Source organism: Podarcis erhardii (genome assembly GCF_964252035.2).
Source record: "Podarcis erhardii genome assembly, chromosome: 4".
Taxonomy (NCBI): Eukaryota; Metazoa; Chordata; class Lepidosauria; order Squamata; family Lacertidae; genus Podarcis; species Podarcis erhardii.
This window is the reverse complement of record NC_138508.1, coordinates 33887-54256: the sequence shown is the minus strand read 5'-3', so window position 1 is coordinate 54256 and position 20370 is coordinate 33887. Positions and strand designations below refer to the sequence as shown.

Sequence of the window (20370 nt, the reverse complement as noted above, 5' to 3'; positions counted from 1 at the left end):
GATGACGTTCAGGGGCATCGTGGCTGGTAGGAGCGCTATGCGATGTTGCTTGATGAAATCCACTCCTACAAAGTCTGCATTACTACCACAGTCAATGGTAATAGGGACTTCCGAGTCCATTGGGCAGCTGGAGCGATGCAGTGAGTTGCACCACTGGTTTGGGCGGGAGGGGGTCTGTGGGCTTTAAAATCTCTGGGGACTGCTTCACTGACTCGCCTGGCTGGGCCCCAGTGCCTCTGCCTCCAACCAGGCTTCGTCGTTTCCCTGCAGCTGTTCCCCCGCTGAACTGCTCCTTTTACTGTTGCTGAGGCTGCAGTGTGCCTCTGGAGCCTCTGGGGACACTCTTCGGCCATGTGCTGTGCACTGTCGCAGATATAACACTTCCTGCTCCCTCTAGGAGCCTTCGCCTTGACTGCTCCTGGTGTTTGGGCTCTGGTTGCTGTCTGAGCCCTGGCACCACCTATCTCCATCAGCTCTTCTCCCCCTCCCAGTGGAGGCGTGGACTGCGCGCGCGCTGTCTCTCTGGGTAGGAAGGGAGTCGTTCTGGCTGGTGGGCGTGCCATACGTCCCTCATCCCTGCTCCAAGGGCGTTCTTCCAGGCGCACCCCTATCACCAGCTCTCTTTGCACGATTTCTGTGGTGCTGTTGGGTCTCTCCCCCCTCGCCAGTTCATCTTTCACGGCCCCATTCAGCCCCTCCCAGAATAGATCTCTGACGGCAGCGGAGTCCTTCTCCCAGCCCAGCACATTTACTAAGGCAAAAAAGTGGGAGTGATATTGTCTCACAGTGGCTTTGCCCTGCTTCAGCCCATGCATTTCCCTCCTGGCCACATCCACATCTACCGTTGATTTAAAACAATCATCCATAGCTGTCAGAGTTGCCTCCAGGTCCCAGCTCACAGAGGACCAACGCTAGCCAGTAATAATGTATAAAAGTCTTAATTGAAGATTAGTTTCCATTTCCAAACCGCAGCGTGCAACTCTACGTCTTAGATCTTAGACCGGCGAAGCTCCATCTGAGTCTCCGCCCCCTAGACACCAGTTTAAGACTCTAGCCTTACTCCACCTCTTCCGTTGTTCTTTCCTCCTCTGGGTCCTTCTGCCCCCTGGGGTTTCATCCTTTCTGGACTCTTCTGACGCTGACCCCCCTGAGTCTTGCCCCTCCTTCCGGCGGGCTTTAGGACCTGGCTCCCTATCCGGGCTACCTGCTTTGCCGCTCTCCTGTACATTTGAACTTGGCGCGCGCGCCCAGCCGGTAACCTTCCTCTTGACCGTTTCCCCGCTCTCCGATGGAGGCGTGGTCAATCCTCACTCATCTCCTCTCGCTGGTGGTGAGAACACTGGTCCCGATTCCTGGGACTCCTCCCCCCCACTGCGCTCTGGTGGGGAAGCTGGTCCTGATTTCCAACTGCTGCTCTGGGAGTCCCCGCTGGCCCCTTCCTTCTGGGGTTTCCCCCTTGGCACCCCCCTTGCCCTGGTCATCGGCGCTCCCTTCTGTGAATCTTCCGATTCACTGGAGAGGCTTGTGGAATCCCTCTGACCACTGTCACCGCCTACGCTCCCTTCGGATTCCTCCCCCTCGCTCTCCATTTCCTCCCTCTCCTGTGCCTCTGCTCCTGAGCCCCTGACAATAGCTTTGATAAAGGCTTTTGAATCTTGGAGGGCGGGATCATTTTCGCGCCATAAATTGCGCAGCCACGATTTAGCTTCCCCATGCAGATGAGTTATTATGAAGCCTACTTTCTCCTCCTCATCTCTAAAGTCTTTCCGAAGCAAATTGAGCGCGAAAACTATGTCTGCTCTGAAGTTAGGATACTGCTGCAGGTTCCCATCGAAGTGGGCTACGATGCTGCCCCCCCTTTTCCTGAGGCCAACTCCCTCCGGCTTGGGTCCTGGCAGCCCCTCCTTGCCCAAACGTTCCCACCTGGTTTGCAGATCATGGCAGAGCGCTACTGCTTCTTCCTCTCTCTTTCTGGATGCTGCTATCTCCACGGAAAGCCTCGTGACTGCTTCTTGCAGGGCTGTCACCTTCTCCTCTGTAGTCATCTTTGCCAATCTTCGTGAGCTCGCAAAACACCAAGTTTTGCCCCTCGCTACGCCAACTCACGCTGCGAGGGTTCAATTAAATTTGAGACGGAGCTTACTGTCAGAGCTGCCCAAGGTCCCAGCTCACAAAGGACCAACGCCAGTTCGTTGTTATATACAAAAGTCTTTATTGAAGTTCAGTTTCGATTTCAAAGCCGTGGCGTGCAGCTCTACGTCTTAAACCCTAGACCGCCGAAGCTCCGTCTGAATCTCCTCCCCCCAGACACCAGTTTAACACTCTAGCCTTGCTCCACCTCTTCCTTTGCTCTTTCCTCCTCTGGGTCCGCCTGTCCACTGGGGTCTTGCCCTTTCTAGACTCTTCTGACGCTGAATCCCCTGAGTCTTCCCCCTGCCTCCGGCGGGCTTTAGGACCTGGTTCCCAATCCGGGTTTTCTGCCGTCCCGCACGCCTGTACCTTTGAACTTGGCGCGCGTGCCCAGCCGGCAACCTTTCTCCTGACCGTTACACTGCTCCTGTCACTGCTTCCCTCTTCGGGGGGGCTAGCTGGACCTGACTTCCCCTCCGTTCTCTCACTCTCTGATAGAGGCGTGGTCAGCCCTGACTCATCTTCTCTCCCTACTGGAGGAGACGCTGGCCCTGACACATGGGACTCTTCCCCCCCACTCCGCTCTGGTGGGGGAACTGGTCCTGATCTTCCGCTGCTGCTTTGGGAGTCCCCGCTGGCCCCTTGCTTCTGGTGCGTCCCCCCTGGCACCCCCCTTGCCCTGGCCATCGGCGCCCCCCTCTGGGAATCTTCTGAATCGCTGGAGAAACTCATGGAATCTCTCGGGCCACTGTCATACTCCCCTACGCTGCCCTCAGATTCTTCCCCTTCGCTCTCAGTTTCCTCTCTCCCCTGTGCCTCTGCTCCTGAGCCCCTGACACTTGCTCTTTGCTATACTCATCATTTTGGGGCAGGAAGTGGATGGACATACTCATTTCCCATTGTTAATGGACTACTTCTACATATTAAAATCTGCTTAACCTCTGATGCTACATTGGCTACAATTAAAAAAAATTATACTTACATTAATAACTGTCAGGTCTGCCTCTAGATCCCAGCTCACAGAGGACCAACGCCCGGTGGATATAATATACAAAGTCTTTATTGAAGTTTAGTTTCCATTTCAAAGCTCTGGGCGCGCAGACCCACGTCTCGACGCTAGACCGGCTAAGTCCCCTCTGACTCACTGCTCCTCCCACACCAGTTTAAGATCCTCGCCCGGCTCCACCTCCTACGCTGTTCTTTCCTTCGCTGGGTCTTTCTGCCCTCTGGGGTCTCCTCCTTCCTGGACTCTTCTGACGCTGACCCCCCCTTGGTCTTCCCCTTCCTTCCGGCGGGCTTTAGGACCTGGCTCCCTACCCGGGCTCCCTGCTGTGCCGCTCACCTGTACATTTGAACTTGGCGCGCGCGCCCAGCCGGTAACCTTCCTCCTGACCGTTTCCCCGCTTCCTGATGTGGGCGTGACCAAACCTGACTCCTCTCCTCCCGCTGGTGGTGAGAGCACTGGTCCCGATTCCTGGGACTCCCCCTCCCCACTGCACTCTGGTGGGGAAGCTGGTCCTGATTTCCAACTGCTGCTCAGGGACTCCCCGCTGGCCCCTTCCTCCTGGGGCTTCCCCCCTGGAACCCCCCTCGCCCTGGCCATCGGCGCTCCCTTCTGTGAGTCCTCCGATTCGCTGGAGAGGCTTGTGGAATAACTCTTTCCACTGTCACTGCCTGCTCCCCCCTCGTACTCCTCCTCCTCACTCTCCATTTGCTCCCCCTCCTGTGTCTCTCCTTCTGAACCCCTGACAATAACACATATGTTCCTGTGACCAAAGGACTCTAGAAGCACCTTTTGGTAACCACTGTTATAGCTATCAATCATTTCAACCTCCACTATTAAAGAGAACATTATTTTTGGGGGGAGGGAATAGATGCCACTTGGCATGCAAATATGCTGGAAGACCTTGTGGGGGACATACAGTAGGTATCTTTGGATAGATCCAGTAATTAGTGGTGGAGCTTCATGCTCCGGCAGCGGGGGGGGGGGGCGAGTGGAGAGCAGGTGGGGGCGTGGCACACTGCCCGCAGGGGCGTGATGCCCAGCATGGGCGGGGGCCAGTTGCAATGGCACCCCACCGGGATTGCGCTGCTGGGGGCAGTGAGCTCCCCCCACTACCCTCTTCCTCTGCCAGTGCCTGTAATCCAGAAATGGGGAACCTTTGACACTCCAGATGTTGCCGAGCTGTAACTCCCATCCTGACCATTGGCAAATCTACACCGTGATCAACTCCCGCCCGGAACCCAATGTCCCCTCTGTGAAAGGACGTGTGGATCCAGAATTGGCCTCCACAGTCACTTACGGACTCATAGTTAAAACACATCTAGTCTGACCCCTGAAATGCAGAGATGGGACCCCAAGAGGCATCTAGTCCATTCCCCCACGAAGTGGGGACCAAGACAGATCTCTTCCTCTGCCCCGGGAGCAGGCTGTTCCCCCCCTCCGTCCCAAACTCCCTGAGCTCTGTTCGTGCACAGACACCCCGACACCATTTTTTTGGGCAGAAATCCCATTTTATTTCACAGGAGACGAGAACGGCTACGGCAAAAACGCCACAGTTTTCTCCTTTGTTTCGTGTTGTCCGCCTTCAGCACGTCCAGAGAAATGGTGCCCAGACAGAAAGGGATCTGAGGGTCATCCAGTCCAACCCGCCAGCTAGGCAGGCATCCTTCTGGGGAGAAAGGGGCTAGTCTGTTGGCGCGCTGATGGGCAGCTCCACGATCCGAACCTGGTCCTGCGAATGCAAAGCGGGTAGTTCATGGCCAGGCATGGAATTCACCAATGCAGGTAAGCTGCCTCTGGCCCTGGAGGCCCCACCTCTTATCACAGGGAGGCAGGTAGACTGCCTCTGGCGTATGGAAGGGGGACGGGGCTGGGGGTGGGACAGGGGGTCCAGGGTGTGAGGGACTCACGTCTTGGAAGGCAACATTGTCGAAGGCCTCGAACTGGGGCGCCTCCAACGGCCAGCACTTCTTCCGACAGCGGTGAGCGACGGCCCAGGCCAGGAGCCCCCCAAAAAGGGCGCAGGCGGCTGCGGATGCAACGGCAGCCTCCCAAGGCAGGGTGGGGGCACTGCTCCCTGGGGGGGGAAGACTCCCTTTGTATGCGCCTGTGTGTCTCTCAAACCCCGGATCCCCAAAGCATTGGGCCTCCCCTTACCTTCACCACCGCTCTCCTGGCCCCGCTCCTCGCACCCGCCTCCTGCCACGTATGCTACGTCGTCCACTGCAATGGTGCCCGTGCCGGACCAATCGCCAGCGCCCACTTCCAACACCACCTGCGAGACATGGGTTCAAACCAGCAGTGCCTCCTGCCAGGAAGGAATTCGAATCCGCCACCTGCTGAACGTCTCATGCCAGAGGCGTTCCAAAGTGGCAGGGAGTCCCAAAGTTTCATGGTGCCGTGGCAAGAAGTCCCAAAGGGGTAATTGGGATTCTCTTTTTCGAACCGAAAAGCCCCACGTCTTTATAGGGCAGCCAGTGGCAGGCAGTCCCAAAGGTGGACAAAGTCCGTCACATTTAAAGGAGTTTAATAGGAATAATATAGTGGCAGGCAGTCTCAAAGGCACCAAACTTTCTGAGATGGCTTACCTGGAACTCACCACCGCTGTCAATGAGAAGCCTCTCCTCCCGCCAGGCCCAACCTTGGTGGCTGGCTGCCCGCCAGACCACACGCTCCCCCTGCGGGCTGGACAGGAGCACCCGGAGCTCAGCATTGCCTGCTGGGGAGGGAAAGGAAGGCGGAGTCATGTAGGCAGTGGGTTCGGGTGCCAGAGGCTCCGCAATAATTCCCTTCCTGCATCAGGGAGTTCCACCGGCCCAAGTAAAACCTGACTCACCACTTTTCCCCTGGAAGGCCATGCGGTAGCGGAAGTGGAAGCAGCCGGTGCCTTCAAGGGTCTCGCTGGTGAGGCGGGCAGCGTGGTGTCCTGCGCCCACCTGGACGGAGATGTGGCGCCCTAGAGAGAAATGAAAATAATAATCGGGAGAGAAGCCCGATTACTCGCACCCGGACCCGGCTGAGAGCAAACCATTATTGTGACGATTCATTCCCATCCCCTCGAGCCACCTTGCAGGGTCGTAAGTCGTAAGCCTCCCGCCCCAGACGCTTGGGGGTACCGGGTGCGAGACTCACCTTCTGTGCCCGCCCCGGCCCAATCCCAGCTCCGCCAATCACCGTGGGGCTTCCTCCAGCCACAGGTTCCGGATTCAAAATCGCATGAGCCTGAGCGGAGAGAAGCCAGAGCAGTCAATTTCCTGGCAATATTCTGCACCCCGAACCCTTTGGTCATGCAGCGCTACAACTCCCAAGACTTACCAGCACTGAGGCAGCTCCCCGGTGTCACCTCAAGGTCGTCGAGCGCCACATACGACGGCACAGCCCCTCCATCGCCTTCTGCCGCAAAAGCCACCTGCGCCAGAGAGAGGGGGGTCCGCATGCTGCCACAAACTGAAACCCACCACCATTCCCCCAACCCGACGCTCCCCTTTGGTGCTCACCCGCCACTCGCCGCTAACTTCCGCCGTGAAATTTGCGTAGCGCCAGCTCCCGTGCCGCCTTGAACCCGCTGCCAGCGCCTCGGCCTGCCTCCCGCCCTCTTCCTCCACGGAGGCGCGCAGAGAGCCTGGCGAGAGAGCGCCTCGGTGGAGTCATCAAGCTTTCTGGCAGGGCGGGACCCTGGTGGGTCATCCATCCCACCCCAAGCTTTTACCTGCGTCTCCAGCGCTCAGGTAGTACCAGAATCCGACACAGTGGGTGCCCCCCAGCGGCAGGTACATCCCCGTCCGCAGCAGCGCCGCTTCTCCCGCTGTCAGGGCGCTGGTGTCGGCAACCATGTAGTGTCCTGGGGAGGGAAGCGGTGAGTTCCAGTTGGGGTCTCCTTCCATATTGGGACCCCGGCAGTCATCCAGCCTGACCCTGGCGTCACTCACCCTCCGACGTGCCAAGGGTGCGGTCATAGGGCGGGCCTTGCCCTGAGGTGCCGCCGCCCTGCCGCCGCACCCACCCTCCTCCCAAAACATTGCAGGCGCCGGGCTCCTCAAAGTTGCAGCGGAGGGGGGTGGCGCAGGGGCCGGGCGCCAGTGCTACATCGTCCAGTGCCACGGTTCCCACGAAGCCATCGCGGAGCAGCTCAAAGATCACCTGGAATGGAAAGAAAATAGTTTCCGGTGCTGTTATTCACGATGATTTTGCTTGTTCTTATTCTAGGCTGGATTCGATCCCAAGACCTCACCTGGAAGCCGGGCAGCAGATGCTGGGGAATTGTGGCCGAGGCACGGCGCCAAGCGGCACCCTGACTCCCCGCCCGGGTCCACAGAACTTCCTCTGCGGCACCGGCGGATTTCACTAGCAGGTTGAAGGTGCCTGGGAAAGAGGGGGGTAGGGGCTCCATTAATTGCTATTATATCATCATCATCATCTCATCCTTTCCCCCAACCGCTATGTGTTTTTATCTTTGTTCATTATTCTTACTACTGTATTTCCTTTTCTTAACTGCTATAAGCATTAAGCTATTATTTATTTTAAAGGATTCTTGCTGATTGTTATTTATGCTGTATTGTTTTTAATATCTGGTTGGAAGCTGCCCAGATAGGCGGGGTATAAATACATCATCATCATCATCATCATCATCATCATCATCATCGTGGCTCATTACCACTCATCATTTAATACCATCAACCGGTGTTCTTAATTTTTCTGGATTATAACTTGTCACCAATATTCGTTATTGAGAAATAGTACTTTTTACCATTATTTATCCTTATCATTCTTTTTATATGATAATATAAGAATTTCATAATTTTTTTTTATAAATACAATATAAATAATATAAAAATATAATATAAAAATGATAATAAGCAATAAGAAATACTATTTCTCAATAACAAATTAATATTTGTTCATTTGTCTGTGAACCTCCCTGAGACTTTGGGGTATAGGATGGTGGCAGCTCCATTATTCTCATCTGAAAAGTCTCCGGCGACGCCACTCCTTCGAGGGCATCCCTCCCTCCGCTGAAATTCCTTGCTAGAGCTGAAGCTGCAGGTTTGAGTCCCGCCCTCTTCCTTGACGAAAACTCCCTTTGGAAATCTCGGCCCGCATGCCAGCTGACTGAATGGCCTCCTCCCTCCTGGATGGACTTGCAGTGCTTGCCATCTTGGGAACTCCCTGCTACTTGAGATGAAGAAATCCCCTCACCTCTGGAGATCTGAATGTCTCCTCCATTGGAACTCCCTGCCACTTGATTGTCAGGCTGGCACCTCCTTGCGCCCTGGGCCTTCCCAGCATCTTGCTCTCAAACCTGCACCATCTGGGGAACTGCCTGCCACTTGAAAGCCGCCCTTACCAATCTGGGGCCCTTCCAGGCGGTACCAGAAGGAGAGGCAGGCGTTGGACAGTGTCAGCGAAGCTTGGGGGGCAGAGACCAGCCTCGCCCGCCGGCCGCAGGATCCGGGTGCCGCAGGGTCCGCCGAGAGCAAAGAACCTGTGGGGCAACAGGGTCAGGTCCTGGGTTCAAATTTGCGCCAAGGCTCAGCTTGCCCTCAAAATCCACCTGCTTGCCCCCTGAGACTTGCCCTCTAAGCTCCATTTCAGAGAGCAGCTGCCTCCTTTGGAACTCCCCGACAAGGGATAGTTTGTGGGACTGAAACTGGATCAATGATTGATTTTTTTGTTTTATTCCCAAAATGAGGTTTTTCGAGCCATCTAGAAATTCTTGGCAAACTTAGGAATGGTTTAAGTCATTTGGTCGAGCCTACGAACCCGACTGTGTGATTTGGAGACGGGCAGTTATTACTATTACAATTACAGTGGTGCCCCGCAAGACGAATGCCTCGCAAGACGGAAAACCCGCTAGACGAAAGGGTTTTCCGTTTTGGAGGCGCTTCGCTAAACGAATTTCTCTATGGGGTTGCTTCGCAAGACGAAAAAATCTTGCGAGTTCCCGCGGGTTTTTTTCGCTCCCCCCCCCTTTCCTAAGCCGCTAAGCCGCTTATCAGCTGTTCCGCTGATAAGCCGCCTCTCAGCTGATCGCTAAAAGCCGCTAGACCGCTAATAGCGCTAATCCGCTAAGCCGTCAATGGGCTTGCTTCGCAAGACGAAAAAACCGCTAGACGAAGAGAATCGCGGAACGGATTAATTTCGTCTTGCGAGGCACCACTGTACTATTAATGTGATTTATATCCAACCGCATAATATAATAATAATAATAATAATAATAATAATAAATTATTTATACCCCGCCCATATGGAACTGGAACATAAGAGCACATTTGAGGAGGCATCTTTCATTCAAACCTTAAACCAGTAACAGCAGCATAATATCAAATTAATCACAACAACCATTTCAATTTCAAAAAAGAAATCTCTTTTGGGATGTGTCAAGGTTTGCCCCATGAGCTGTGAGCTGCTTTGGGTGCACAAATTGCAATTGAAATTATTCCACCCCCATCGCAAATCAGGTTTGTTCTCAAAATTGGCAGGCTTTATGCTCTTTTGCAAGGAGCAGATCCCGCAAAAGCTGCAAACCCTTTCTCCAAATTCAGCTGAAACTTATAGTGTAGCAACTTATAGTGACATTATCAGCATAATTCCACCCGATTTGGCCATGGGAGTGGAATAATTTCGACAGCAAACCTTTGCTCCTTGCCAAACCAGCGCAGGAGGACTGGAAACACAAGCAGCTTTCTGAAAGGGAAGGTCTTGGGTTCAAATCTTCCTACCTCTGCCCGTCGTGTGGTCCTGGCCGATGTGGAGGCGCCACTCAAACCCGTCGCCCGGCTCAGCAAACCATCCACACAGGTCGCTCTCAAAGTTGCACGACAGCCCTGCGGGGGAGGAAGAGAGAGAGAGAGAGAGAGAGAGAGAGAGAGACCGTCGGGGGGAAGAACACACACACACACTTAGATAGCTTCTTATTAATATTATGATTCTTATTATAATCATCATTATTACATTATATATCATAAGTGTCAGAGCTGCCTCTAGGTCCCAGCTCACAGAGGACCAACGCTAGCCAGTAATAACGTATAAAAGTCTTTATTGAAGGTTAGTTTCCATTTCCAAACCGCAGCGTGCAACTCTACGTCTTAGAAGCTAGACCGGCGAAGCTCCATCTGAGTCTCCGCCTCCTAGACACCAGTTTAAGACTCTAGCTTTACTCCACCTCTTCCGTTGTTCTTTCCTCCTCTGGGTCCTTCTGCCCCCTGGGCTTTCCTCCTTTCTGGACTCTTCTGACGCTGACCCCCCTGAGTCTTGCCCCTCCTTCCGGCGGGCTTTAGGACCTGGCTCCCTATCCGGGCTGCCTGCTGTGCCGCTCGCCTGTACCTTTGAACTTGGCGCGAGCGCCCAGCCGGTAACTTTCCTCTTGACCGTTTCCCCGCTCTCCGATGGAGGCGTGGTCAATCCTGACTCATCTCCTCTCGCTGGTGGTGAGAACACTGGTCCCGATGCCTGGGACTCCTCCCCCCCACTGCGCTCTGGTGGGGAAGCTGGTCCTGATTTCCAACTGCTGCTCTGGGAGTCCCCGCTGGCCCCTTCCTTCTGGGGTTTCCCCCTTGGCACCCCCCTTGCCCTGGCCATCGGCGCTCCCTTCTGTGAATCTTCCGATTCGCTGGAGAGGCTCATGGAATCCCTCGGACCACTTTCATCTCCTGTGCTTCCCTCGGATTCCTCCCCCTCGCTCTCCATTTCCTCCTTCTCCTGTGCCTCTGCTCCTGAGCCCCTGACAATAAGTATATTAAGATTAGTATATACTAGCGTTAATCCAAAGATCTCAGGGCAGTGTACAGTTTTCAGAGCCTATTTTACAGAGCATAAATCAAAGCATGGTAAAAGACAGCATAATAAGGAAAACAATCATTTTTGGACTGTCACACCCTGAGGAAGAAGCGGATTATTATTATTATTATTATTATTATTAATAATAATAACAACAATATACTGGGTGAGTCTTTTAAAGGAGGCCCTGTGGAACATGTGTACTTACCCTGTATTATATTGGGCCCAGTATCATGTTACTGTTCTTACTATTGTTATTGTGCCCAGTATTCTATTGTTGTTATTGCTATGTATAAATTGATACGATGTCTATATTTATTATGTATTTTTATGTATATATTTATTTATTATGTGTATGTGTATATATATTTATATATATATCTATAATATATACATATTATACTATATCCTGCCTTCCTCCCAGGCAGTTTAGAGAAATTTAGGATGGGGAAATCATTACAAAACTAGTAACGATTCTTCAAACTGAAGCATCATCATTGTCATCATTATTATTATTAATAGCATGCATTCCACCCCCACCCCCCGACAGGGACTCCCAGCAGCTGATGGATCCAGTCATCCCCAACCTGCGGCCCTCCAGATGTTTTGACCTACAACTCCCATGATCCCTAGCTAACAGGACAAGTGGTCAGGAATGATGGGAATTGTAGTCCAAAACATCTGGAGGGCCGAAGGTTGGGGATGCCTGGCTAAAACAATAGCGGCCCCAAATTGGGAAAATGTTGAAGAATGATTCTGACGGGCGGAGGGGAATCAGCGCCCTCCGATGGTGACATACCTGAGGGGCGCGAGAGGGAAGCACCGCAGTCCAGAAAGGCCACGCTCTCGATGGCCAGGGCAAGATCCTCCTCCGTTGCCAGGAGCTCCAGCTTCGGGGAGACAGAGATAAGGGAACCTCAGGGGTCATCCAGCCCAACCCGCTGTCACCCACCTCAGGCGGGGTGGGGGTGGGGGAGCTGCTGGCTCACCTGGAAAGGCCGTTCTCTCGCACCCAGGGCCACGGTGGTGTGCTGCCAGGAGGCGGTGCCATTGCCCTGGGCGTGCCACAACCACCGGCCCGGCGCTGCGTCGGTGACAGCCAGAGCCAGGAACCCTGGGAAAAGAGCGCGACTGGTGTGGTTAAACAATCAGGATTATTTTTACTGAGTTTTAGCACACGTGAATAACTTAAAATAAATCCTTATTTCCCGGGGAGTAGCCTTTGGACTCTGATGTCACTTAAAGAGGAAATCTTGAGAAAGATTTTTCCTCCCAAAGCACTTTGTTTTAAAAATCCAAATTAAATCACAAAATCTGCTCCAATATTTCTGTAAATAATAGTCAATGATGATAGTAAATAATAATAATTTGCATGCGTCTGCCTGCATGTCGCAGCTCCTGCGCGTTTACATGGAAAATGGATCTGGTCCTCCCTGAATTGGCCCCCCGGCTGCACCTACCTTGAGGGCCGGTGTTGAACTGCAGCTCCACGGCGCAGGCCCAGCTGGAAGGCCCCAGGAGCGGCGTGGTGGCCCTGGCGAGGGAGAGCATCTGCCCCGGAGCCTGGCCCAGGCCCAGTCCGGGCGACGCAGGATCCGGCCCCGCGTTGACCCACTGGATCCGGCCCACGCTGACGTCCGCCCAGCCGCCCATGCCATGGGTGAAATTGCTGGCTCCTAGGAAAGGACAGGGGCTGCTGGGATCAGGGCTGGGCTAGATGACTCCAGCTATCATTCTGTGATGCCCAAAGCAGATTTTAGGGTGCCCAGGTGCCACCCCTGGGTGGGCTCAGGCCCAGCAGGGAATCTGCTTTCCGTGTCACAAGAGACTCCTGTGGCAGGCAGTTCCACGGGTTAACGGAGGCCCACGGCAGACGCTCACCACATTGGCTCTCGTCGGTGTCGTCGTCGCAGTCGGCCTTGAAGTCACACACTTGCTCGCTGCCGAGGCAGCGTGCCCCACTGTCACAGGCAAACTGGTCGTCCTTGCAGGGCACTGGTTCAGGTGGTTGCTCGGTGCGGGGAGCGGAGAGCAGGCCTGGATGGGGAGGGAAGGGGGCGTCAATGTCCGGAACTCTTCATCGGTTGCAGCCCAAAAGGTGGGGTTGGATTGGATGACCCTGGGGGTCCCATTCCCATAGGTCATTTTTGTTACAAAAAGATTCAACCTTGCTGGTATCTTAATATCAACAACCAGAAGAAGGTTTCCTTTTTGGAATAATAAATTTTCAGAGCAGGGTGGATTTGATTGAAATGAAATCAATTTTAATGACAATTGAAACCACCATTTAAATCCCAAGTCAGTCAGACTTGATTTAAACCAGTTTTTTTACAGAAAGATTCAGCCTTGCTGGCATCTTCTTAATATTGACAAGCAGTCATTACACATACATGTGCACATATGCGGATATGACCCATGTGAAATATTTTGGGAGAAAGAATTGCCCTCAATAGAACCAGAGCCTTCTTTCAACGCCTTTCCCCCTCACCACTTTGCTGGATGCAACCGGGAGACAGGATCAGGTCATCCAGAGCGATGCTGCTTTGGGGATCCTTCCCGATGACGCCCTCAAGGACAATCTGGAAGGAGGGAGCGAGTCCGAGAGAAACCCTTTTCTTTTTTTACTTATTATGAGCGTTCTCCATTTCCTTTCTGTACCACTTTATATTTGGAAAAAAAAACACTTCCAAGCAGTTGGCATTAAAACATCCAGAGTAAATCCCAGGAAAAGACTATATTTCTTTATTTCCCTTATTTATTTATTTATTTATTTATTGACTGGCTGGCTGGCTGGCTGGCTGGCTGACTGACTGACTGACTGACTGACTGACTGACTGACTTGACTATATTTCTTTATTCCCCCTATTTATTTGCTGACTATCATATTGCAGAAGTGCTCTGGGAAGGCAGTGTGGCGCAGTCCTTAGTGTCCGAGATCCGTGTTTGAATCCTCACTCAGTCAGGAAGCAGACCCTGGAGTCTGTCGCCTCCTCTGAGCCTACCTGGCAAGGGTTGGGGGTGTTGCTGGCAAGGTTATTGTAGGGAAGAAGGGAGGAGAAAAAGGGGCAATAAGAAGCCTCTCCTTCTTAGGAAGTTTGGAAGAAAAGCTTGGAGAGTTTGAGCAAAGATGGCTGCCTTGGAGCGGGTTGGACTACATGACCGCTGGGGTCCCATTTTTTTGAAATAAGCCCTTCTGCTTAAGGGCCCTGCCCGAGGGAGATGTGGCCAACCTGGCGCCAAAAATGCCTGGTGAATGTCGAACCCTGAAGTCAGGGCAGGGCTGCCAAATTCCTGGCACCAGCAGTGCTCCTCTGCCTTTACAGGGATTGGGGGTACCTGGAAGTCCTCGGTGCCATTGAAAGTGGCTTCCTGGCGGAACCAGAAGTCGCCCAGGTCGCCGGCACGGCTGAGGATCAGCTCCCTCTTTGTCTCCGACTGGGAGTAGACGTTCAGGCGGTTGGCGTCCGACCCGTGCAGGTGGGCATAGAGCACCAGCTGGAAGGGAAACGTAGCGCTAGAGCCGAGGGTCCGAGCCGTTCGCCAGTACAGGGGCGGCCGATATTCTTCATATTCAATAATCAATATTGGCCCATATTTCCGTAGAAAACAAATAGTAAACAATGATAATAACCTCCTCCCATATTTTCACAAATAATAAATCGTAAATGATGATGATGATGATGAGGGACTCACATGGCAGGACCCGTCCGCCACCAGGGTGGGGCTGACCAGCTCAGCTCGGCCCGGCTGGGTGCCGGCCACGTAGATGAAGTGCCCTGTGAGAGAGGAGAGCGAAAGAGGGAGCTGAGGCACGGCCAGCGAGATGCCACCCCAAGATCAAGATTTATTTGTCACTGTGACCCCAACGTAAAAAGTTTGTAAAGCTCTGTTATACAATCACAAGATCTATAAATATATGTAGAGCTCAGTTGGTAGAGTACCAGAGTCTACCATTAATAGACTACCATTATTATTATTATTATTATTATTATTATTATTATTATTATTATTATTATTATTATACCCCACCCATCTGGCTGGTTTTCTCCTCTTAATCTCAGGGTCGTGGGTTCGAGCCCCAATTTGGGCAAAAGATTCCTGCCTTGATTACCTGAAGTGTCCCTTCCAACTCTGCAATTCTAGAATTCTATGATTCTATGTCATCTATAAAGACACATACATTGCATATAGATATTCATTTTATATCTATATCTATATATGCACACATATGCATATATCAATTATATTTATAAATCTATACACGCGTATCTATACACACATATACCCATATCCCCTTATTTATTTATTTATTTATTTATTTATATACAAACGCATATACATATGTAAATACACATTTCATTTACATATGTACATATATATATATATATATACACGCACACACACATATATACACATTCATTTTATTTATATTTATACACATATATGCCTACAGTTATGCTCATGGAACAGAGCTATTTATTATGTGTATCTCTGCCTATAAATTATCTCTATGTTTAAATGATCTCTATCTATGTCAATATCGTGCCCCCCCACACGTATAAATGACCTCAGAAAGATAGTTGTGAGCTCCTGGAGGCGCAGAACTCTACACATGCCCCGAGTTGGTAAGACTTGATTCAAATCATTTCTTTACGGAAAGATTCAGCCTCGCTGGCATCCTCTACATATTAACAACCAGCACCCACCTTCCGGCGTGTTGGTGGTGTGGTCGCGGGTGGGACGGGCTGGGGACGACGGCACCTGGGAGCTGCAGTTTCTCGCCCAGGAGAGGTTCTGGTTGGCATCCGCTGTCCACCTGCACCAGTCCTCCTCGAAGGGGCACGAGAGGAAGGTCTCTGGGGGAGAAAGGCAGGTGAGGAGGGGGTCCCAAGGTGCCTTTTCCACCCTCCCCCCTTCCGGTGGCGCCCATGTCGTCCCCCCCGGCCCCGACTGCTCACCGCAACCCTGTTCGTCGCTGCCGTCGCTGCAGTCCTCGGTGCCATCACAATGGCGGGCAGGGGCCACGCAGCCGCTTGGCAGGCACGGGCGCTCGTCTGGGGCGCAGCTCCGGGGACCTGGAAATGTTGGGACGGTGAATGGGGAGCCTCCAAGCCCAGAGGCAGTCTATCTGGTTGGCGGAAAAGAAAGCCTTACTTTGGGGGCCACAGTTCCTGAACTGCACATCGTCCAGCGCCACGCTCGCCACCGAGGAGAAGGTCACCTGTGGAGGGGGAGGCAGCGCTCTTGACATGCTCCGGAGAAGGAGCCGGCCAGGGAGAGCGAGGAGCCCAAGACCCACCTGGAAAGCGCCGCGGACTCTTCCGGTGTAGGCCAGCAGGGGGCGCCAGGCACCAGAGGACGAGGCGGGACTTCGCCACAGGGGGACAACGTGGCCGCCGCCATGGCTCAACTCCAATGTGAAGCTCCCGTTGAGTCCTGCAGGGGAAGGGCGGAGGGGTGAGGGACCCGGGGGTCATCTAGTCTGACCCTGGTGAGGATTGCAGATTGCCATCTCGTCTCAGCCGCTCTCGTTTTTATCAGTCCCCAATGGGGGTGGGAAGCAGGGCATCAGTAAATGTCAAGATAAGAATGATCAGGATGGTATTTCTTTACACCGACCCTACCAGGTTGGTCAGTAGTCTGGAAATCAATAAATAATAATTATCTGATACAATACGTCCTGCAGTTTAGAAACGTATTATGTAATATTGATATGCAATTATGAGTACCGGGCCAGGCGGCATTTCCCCCACCACACTGGGGAAAAGGCTGAGCAGGTGGCTCTGCGCCTGTTGGATTTCCGACCGCCAGCGCCCCAAGCTTACCAGTCTCGGCCATGCTGTACCAGGCGCGGAGCTCACAGGTTGAGGCTGCGTCGCTCAGGGTTGGGGAGCGGAGTCGGGCGGGGGCGGCAGGTGGCTTGGCTCGCTGCTCTGAGGTGCTCATGTACCAGCCTGAAGGGAGGTCGGGGGGGCGCCAGGTCAAAGGGGTGCTCTAACCGCTAAGCAATGCTTCCCCTCCCTTCAAATGAAGCACGTTTACCCTGGTCGGTGCCCAGCGTGTGGTCGAAGGGGGGGTCGGCGCCGTGTGCCCAGCCTCCGCCCCGCCCTGGGTGCCACCGGTACCCAGATGTGCTGACGTCCTCCCAGCCGCAGGTGGTGCCTTCAAAGTCGCAGGCCAAGGCGGCACCTGGCAGTGCCAGCCCATTCCGGTAGCCTGGAAGGAGAAGGAATCAGGTGCCCTGAGCAAGCTACAGTTCCCAGCATTCTGGGCACCAATTGCTGTTAGGAGACCCCTGTTCCCCCCATGAGCTACAGTTCCCAGAGTTCCCTGGGAAGAGAAATGGGCTTGGGAACTGTAGTTCTGTCAAGGGAATCGCAACCCTCAACGCCCAGAGCAAGCAATCGTTTTTAGGGTGCTTTGGGGGACATTGTGGGATCTGTAGCTTGTTAAGTTTCCCAAGGAGTCCCTCTCAGAGCTATAACTCCCAGAGTTTCCTTGGAAAGGCTGTGCAAAATATTCTCCTTCCATAGGAAACTACAGTTCCCAGGGTGCTTTGAGGGATGTCAAGATGGGTTAAATCACTCTCTGCGAGGGGAATCAAGGCACGTCTCCCCGATTCCTTTGGCGACGCCAAAACTTACCGCAATGGCTCTCATCAGAGCAATCCCAGCGGTTGCAGGCAAAGTTGCAGGTGCTCGCGCTTGAGTTCCCATAGGCGCCCCAGCTAGGAAATGGAGACCCAGCTAGGGGAAAAAAAGGGGGAAAGTGGCATTAAAAGGAGAGGAAGTGTGAGAGAGACAGGGAGCATCCTAGAATGGGAGAGATGGAAGGACCTCAAGGGTCATCTAGTCCAGCCCGCTGTTCAGAGCTATAATTCCCAGGACTTTGGGAATTGAGAGATGGAAGAGAGAGAGGGACAGGATTCACAGCCCCCGTCTCCCTTCGCCCCCCGGCTCACCCCAGCCCAGCAGGGCACCCCACAGCACCCACAGGCGCGCCATCCGCCCAGCAGCGCCCAGCAGGACTTCGCCCTCAACTTATCTGAGTGCCCGCAGGGCGAGGCGGGCAAAAGGCCGGCGGGGCGGAGGCAGAAATCAGGACTTTGGTCCCTGCACCCTAAAGGACGCCGGGGGGGGGGCACAGGAATCCACTTTGTGGGGCTTCCCTGGGCTCCCAGGCGCCTCTTCTGCTCTGGCGGAGCCGCCTGGGCCAGAGGCAGTCTACCTGGGCTGCTCCTGAGGGAGCTTGGAAGCAGCGCTCAGGGAAACGCTGCGAGGAGGCGGAGAAAAAGGAGAATGCTTATAATGAGGATAATCAATAATAATAATAATAATAATAATAAACCTTAAGTATAAGATTATATATCTATCTATCTATCTAACTAATATAAATTATTATCATTATCATTATTATATTTAATAGTATACAATATAATAATAATAACAAGGAGAAACCAGGCCCCCTCAGGCACTGTTGGGACTCCTCCCTGAGGGGATTTGGGGGGGAGGTCCCTCCGGCTTCCTTCTCCGCAGGGACCCCCAACGAAGCGCCCACCTCACGAAGGAGACCAGCGCCACCCAACGGCCAGGCTAGGCCCCACTGCCCTCAACAAAAATGGCGGCGGTGGCGCGTCTTCTGCCCTTTCTTCCGCCTCCAGTCCGTTTCCCTCTTTCCAGTCACGTTGCCCTCGTCCAAACGGCCCCCCCCAGGACCCCTTCACTCAACGCACGCGCAGAGCAGCCACAGCAACAATAAAAATCTCGGCAGCAATAGGTCGGCCTTTTGGCCAATCACAGGTCGGGTTGTGGGCGGGGCCAGCCGTTTGGCGCTTTTTCTTCTCAGCGTTTTCTCTTCAGCTGTTTTTCCTCTGAGTTTCCCACGCCCTTTACGTGAAGGAAGCTTGTGCGTTTTGTCGTGTTTTTAATACTGTATTCTGTTGGGAGCCACCACTCACAGTGGGTGAGAAATAATTAGAAATGATTATCATCATTGATTTTAAAATTCTTCTTCTTCTTCTTCTTATTATTATTATAAAAGGCTTAGGGAAGTTTGTAATTATTATGTTTTGTTGCGTTTTTAATATTCTGTTGGGAGGAGCCCACAGTGGCTAGGGAAGGATAATAAATTATGATTTTCATTAATTTTTAAATTGTTATCATTGTTATTATAATAATTGTTATTAGAAAAGGGTTAGGCGTGTTTGTAGTATATTATGTTTTATCTTTTTAAAAATATTCTGTTGGTGACTGGGAAATAGTAATAAATTATGATTATCATTAAATGTTAAATTATTATTATTATTATTATTATAAATCACACCCAGCCAAGTGGGACATGGCCTCTTCCCCCCTAAGCCTTAACAGTATAGTATTTTTATTTATTTGAATTGGGGCGGGGAAGTTCCCCTTGGCTACAGCAACTCCAGAGTAACTGGCTGTGAGTTCAGATCTCCGTTGCTTTCCCCCTCCGGCCGCTTTTGTGAGCCAAACCAAGGGTGACCAAGCAATGTATTGAAAACTGTATCTGAACAATGTATTCTTCAGATGAACCACTGCTTTAAGCAGTGGTTTTGTAACCAGGTAATTCCTCAAGATCCTAATTCCTCCACTTATTATGAAATGCAATCCCCTTGTGGTTCATTCGCAGATTCCTGCCTTGCAACGGGTTGGACTGGAAGACCCTTGGGGTCCCTTCCAGCTATATGCACCATTATATGATTCTTGGGAAAGTGCTTCAGAAAGAATAAACAAGAAAGAATAAAGAAGAAAAACACATTTCTTCCAGTTAGTCAAATGATGGCTGATAAGGAAGGGAGGCTCCTTTCCCACTTTATTATTTCTTCCACTGCAATCTGTGCTTGACATATTATATGTCTGCTTTTATGTGGACCCCCGCTTTCTCTTCTTGTGAAAATAATCAACCCTACTGATATTTCTTAGGTCTGTATGGGCTCTGCTGAATTCCTTCTCTGAAGAGGAGGAAGCTTCGGCTGAGGAACGGAGAAGAGGAGGTGGAGGAAAAGTCAGCTGCAGGCATGAAGGTAATAGGGAAAAAAATAGAAATACAAATTAACATATAACACTTAAGAACATTTTGAAACAACCCCACTCCTGATATATCACACCCACCCGAGTGGGACTTGGCCTCGTCCCCCCTAACCAGCACAGTAAAAATACAGTAAAGTATTTTTATTTATTTGATTGGAGTAGGGCAGCACCTCCTGGCTTCACCCATGTTGGTGAGGTTTGTCTATTTTTCCTTTTCTTATTAGGCTATCTAAAGGTGACAAAGCAATGTGTTGAAAACTTAATTTCTTCAAATGAACCATTGTTTTAACCAGGTAATTACTCAAGGCACCGATTCTTTCACCTATCAATTTATCCACATAATCCAAGCGGAGATTAATTAGCATCCAAAAGTGGTACACTTGCACATTACATCTTAAGATAAATGTTTTG

At 52.1% G+C, this 20370-nt stretch overlaps 1 protein-coding gene across 8 annotated transcripts; it reads right to left on the bottom strand.

Annotated features, from left to right (window-relative positions):
• Positions 1-4622: 4622 nt before the first annotated feature.
• On the bottom strand, positions 4623-18591 carry LOC309340465 (apical endosomal glycoprotein-like). Of its 8 annotated transcripts, none has more exons than XM_081859233.1 (28): positions 17871-18127; positions 17554-17655; positions 16952-17125; positions 16735-16863; positions 16209-16345; positions 16064-16130; positions 15868-15984; positions 15616-15765; positions 14603-14685; positions 14246-14404; positions 13398-13488; positions 12791-12946; positions 12370-12585; positions 11899-12023; positions 11709-11799; positions 9853-9957; positions 8478-8615; positions 7365-7495; positions 7063-7273; positions 6843-6974; positions 6631-6755; positions 6449-6542; positions 6200-6355; positions 5970-6089; positions 5722-5849; positions 5291-5408; positions 5044-5210; positions 4623-4865 (listed from the first exon to the last, which is right to left on the bottom strand). In XM_081859233.1, the coding sequence occupies exons 1-28, from the start codon at positions 17911-17913 to the stop codon at positions 4818-4820; spliced, it is 3513 nt and encodes a 1170-aa protein (XP_081715359.1). In that variant the 5' UTR covers positions 17914-18127; the 3' UTR covers positions 4623-4817. The 8 variants fall into 8 exon arrangements, with proteins under 8 accessions (XP_081715359.1, XP_081715357.1, XP_081715361.1 ...); XM_081859231.1 differs by having other exon boundaries at positions 5722-5852; positions 17871-18126; XM_081859235.1 differs by having other exon boundaries at positions 6266-6355; positions 17871-18126.
• Positions 18592-20370: the final 1779 nt, after the last annotated feature.

What these genes read in the sequence shown, in the direction of transcription:
- LOC309340465 (XM_081859232.1), bottom strand. Translation starts at nt 17,913, where the DNA reads ATGGCGCGCCTGTGGGTGCTGTGGGGTGCCCTGCTGGGCTGGG. An exon ending in TTCCCTCTCGCGCCCCTCAG is followed by an intron (nt 9,958 to 11,708) that starts GTATGTCACCAT and finishes CCTCCCCCGCAG; the next exon opens with GGCTGTCGTGCAACTTTGAG. An exon ending in CACCCTTGGCACGTCGGAGG is followed by an intron (nt 6,975 to 7,062) that starts GTGAGTGACGCC and finishes TTCCCTCCCCAG; the next exon opens with GACACTACATGGTTGCCGAC.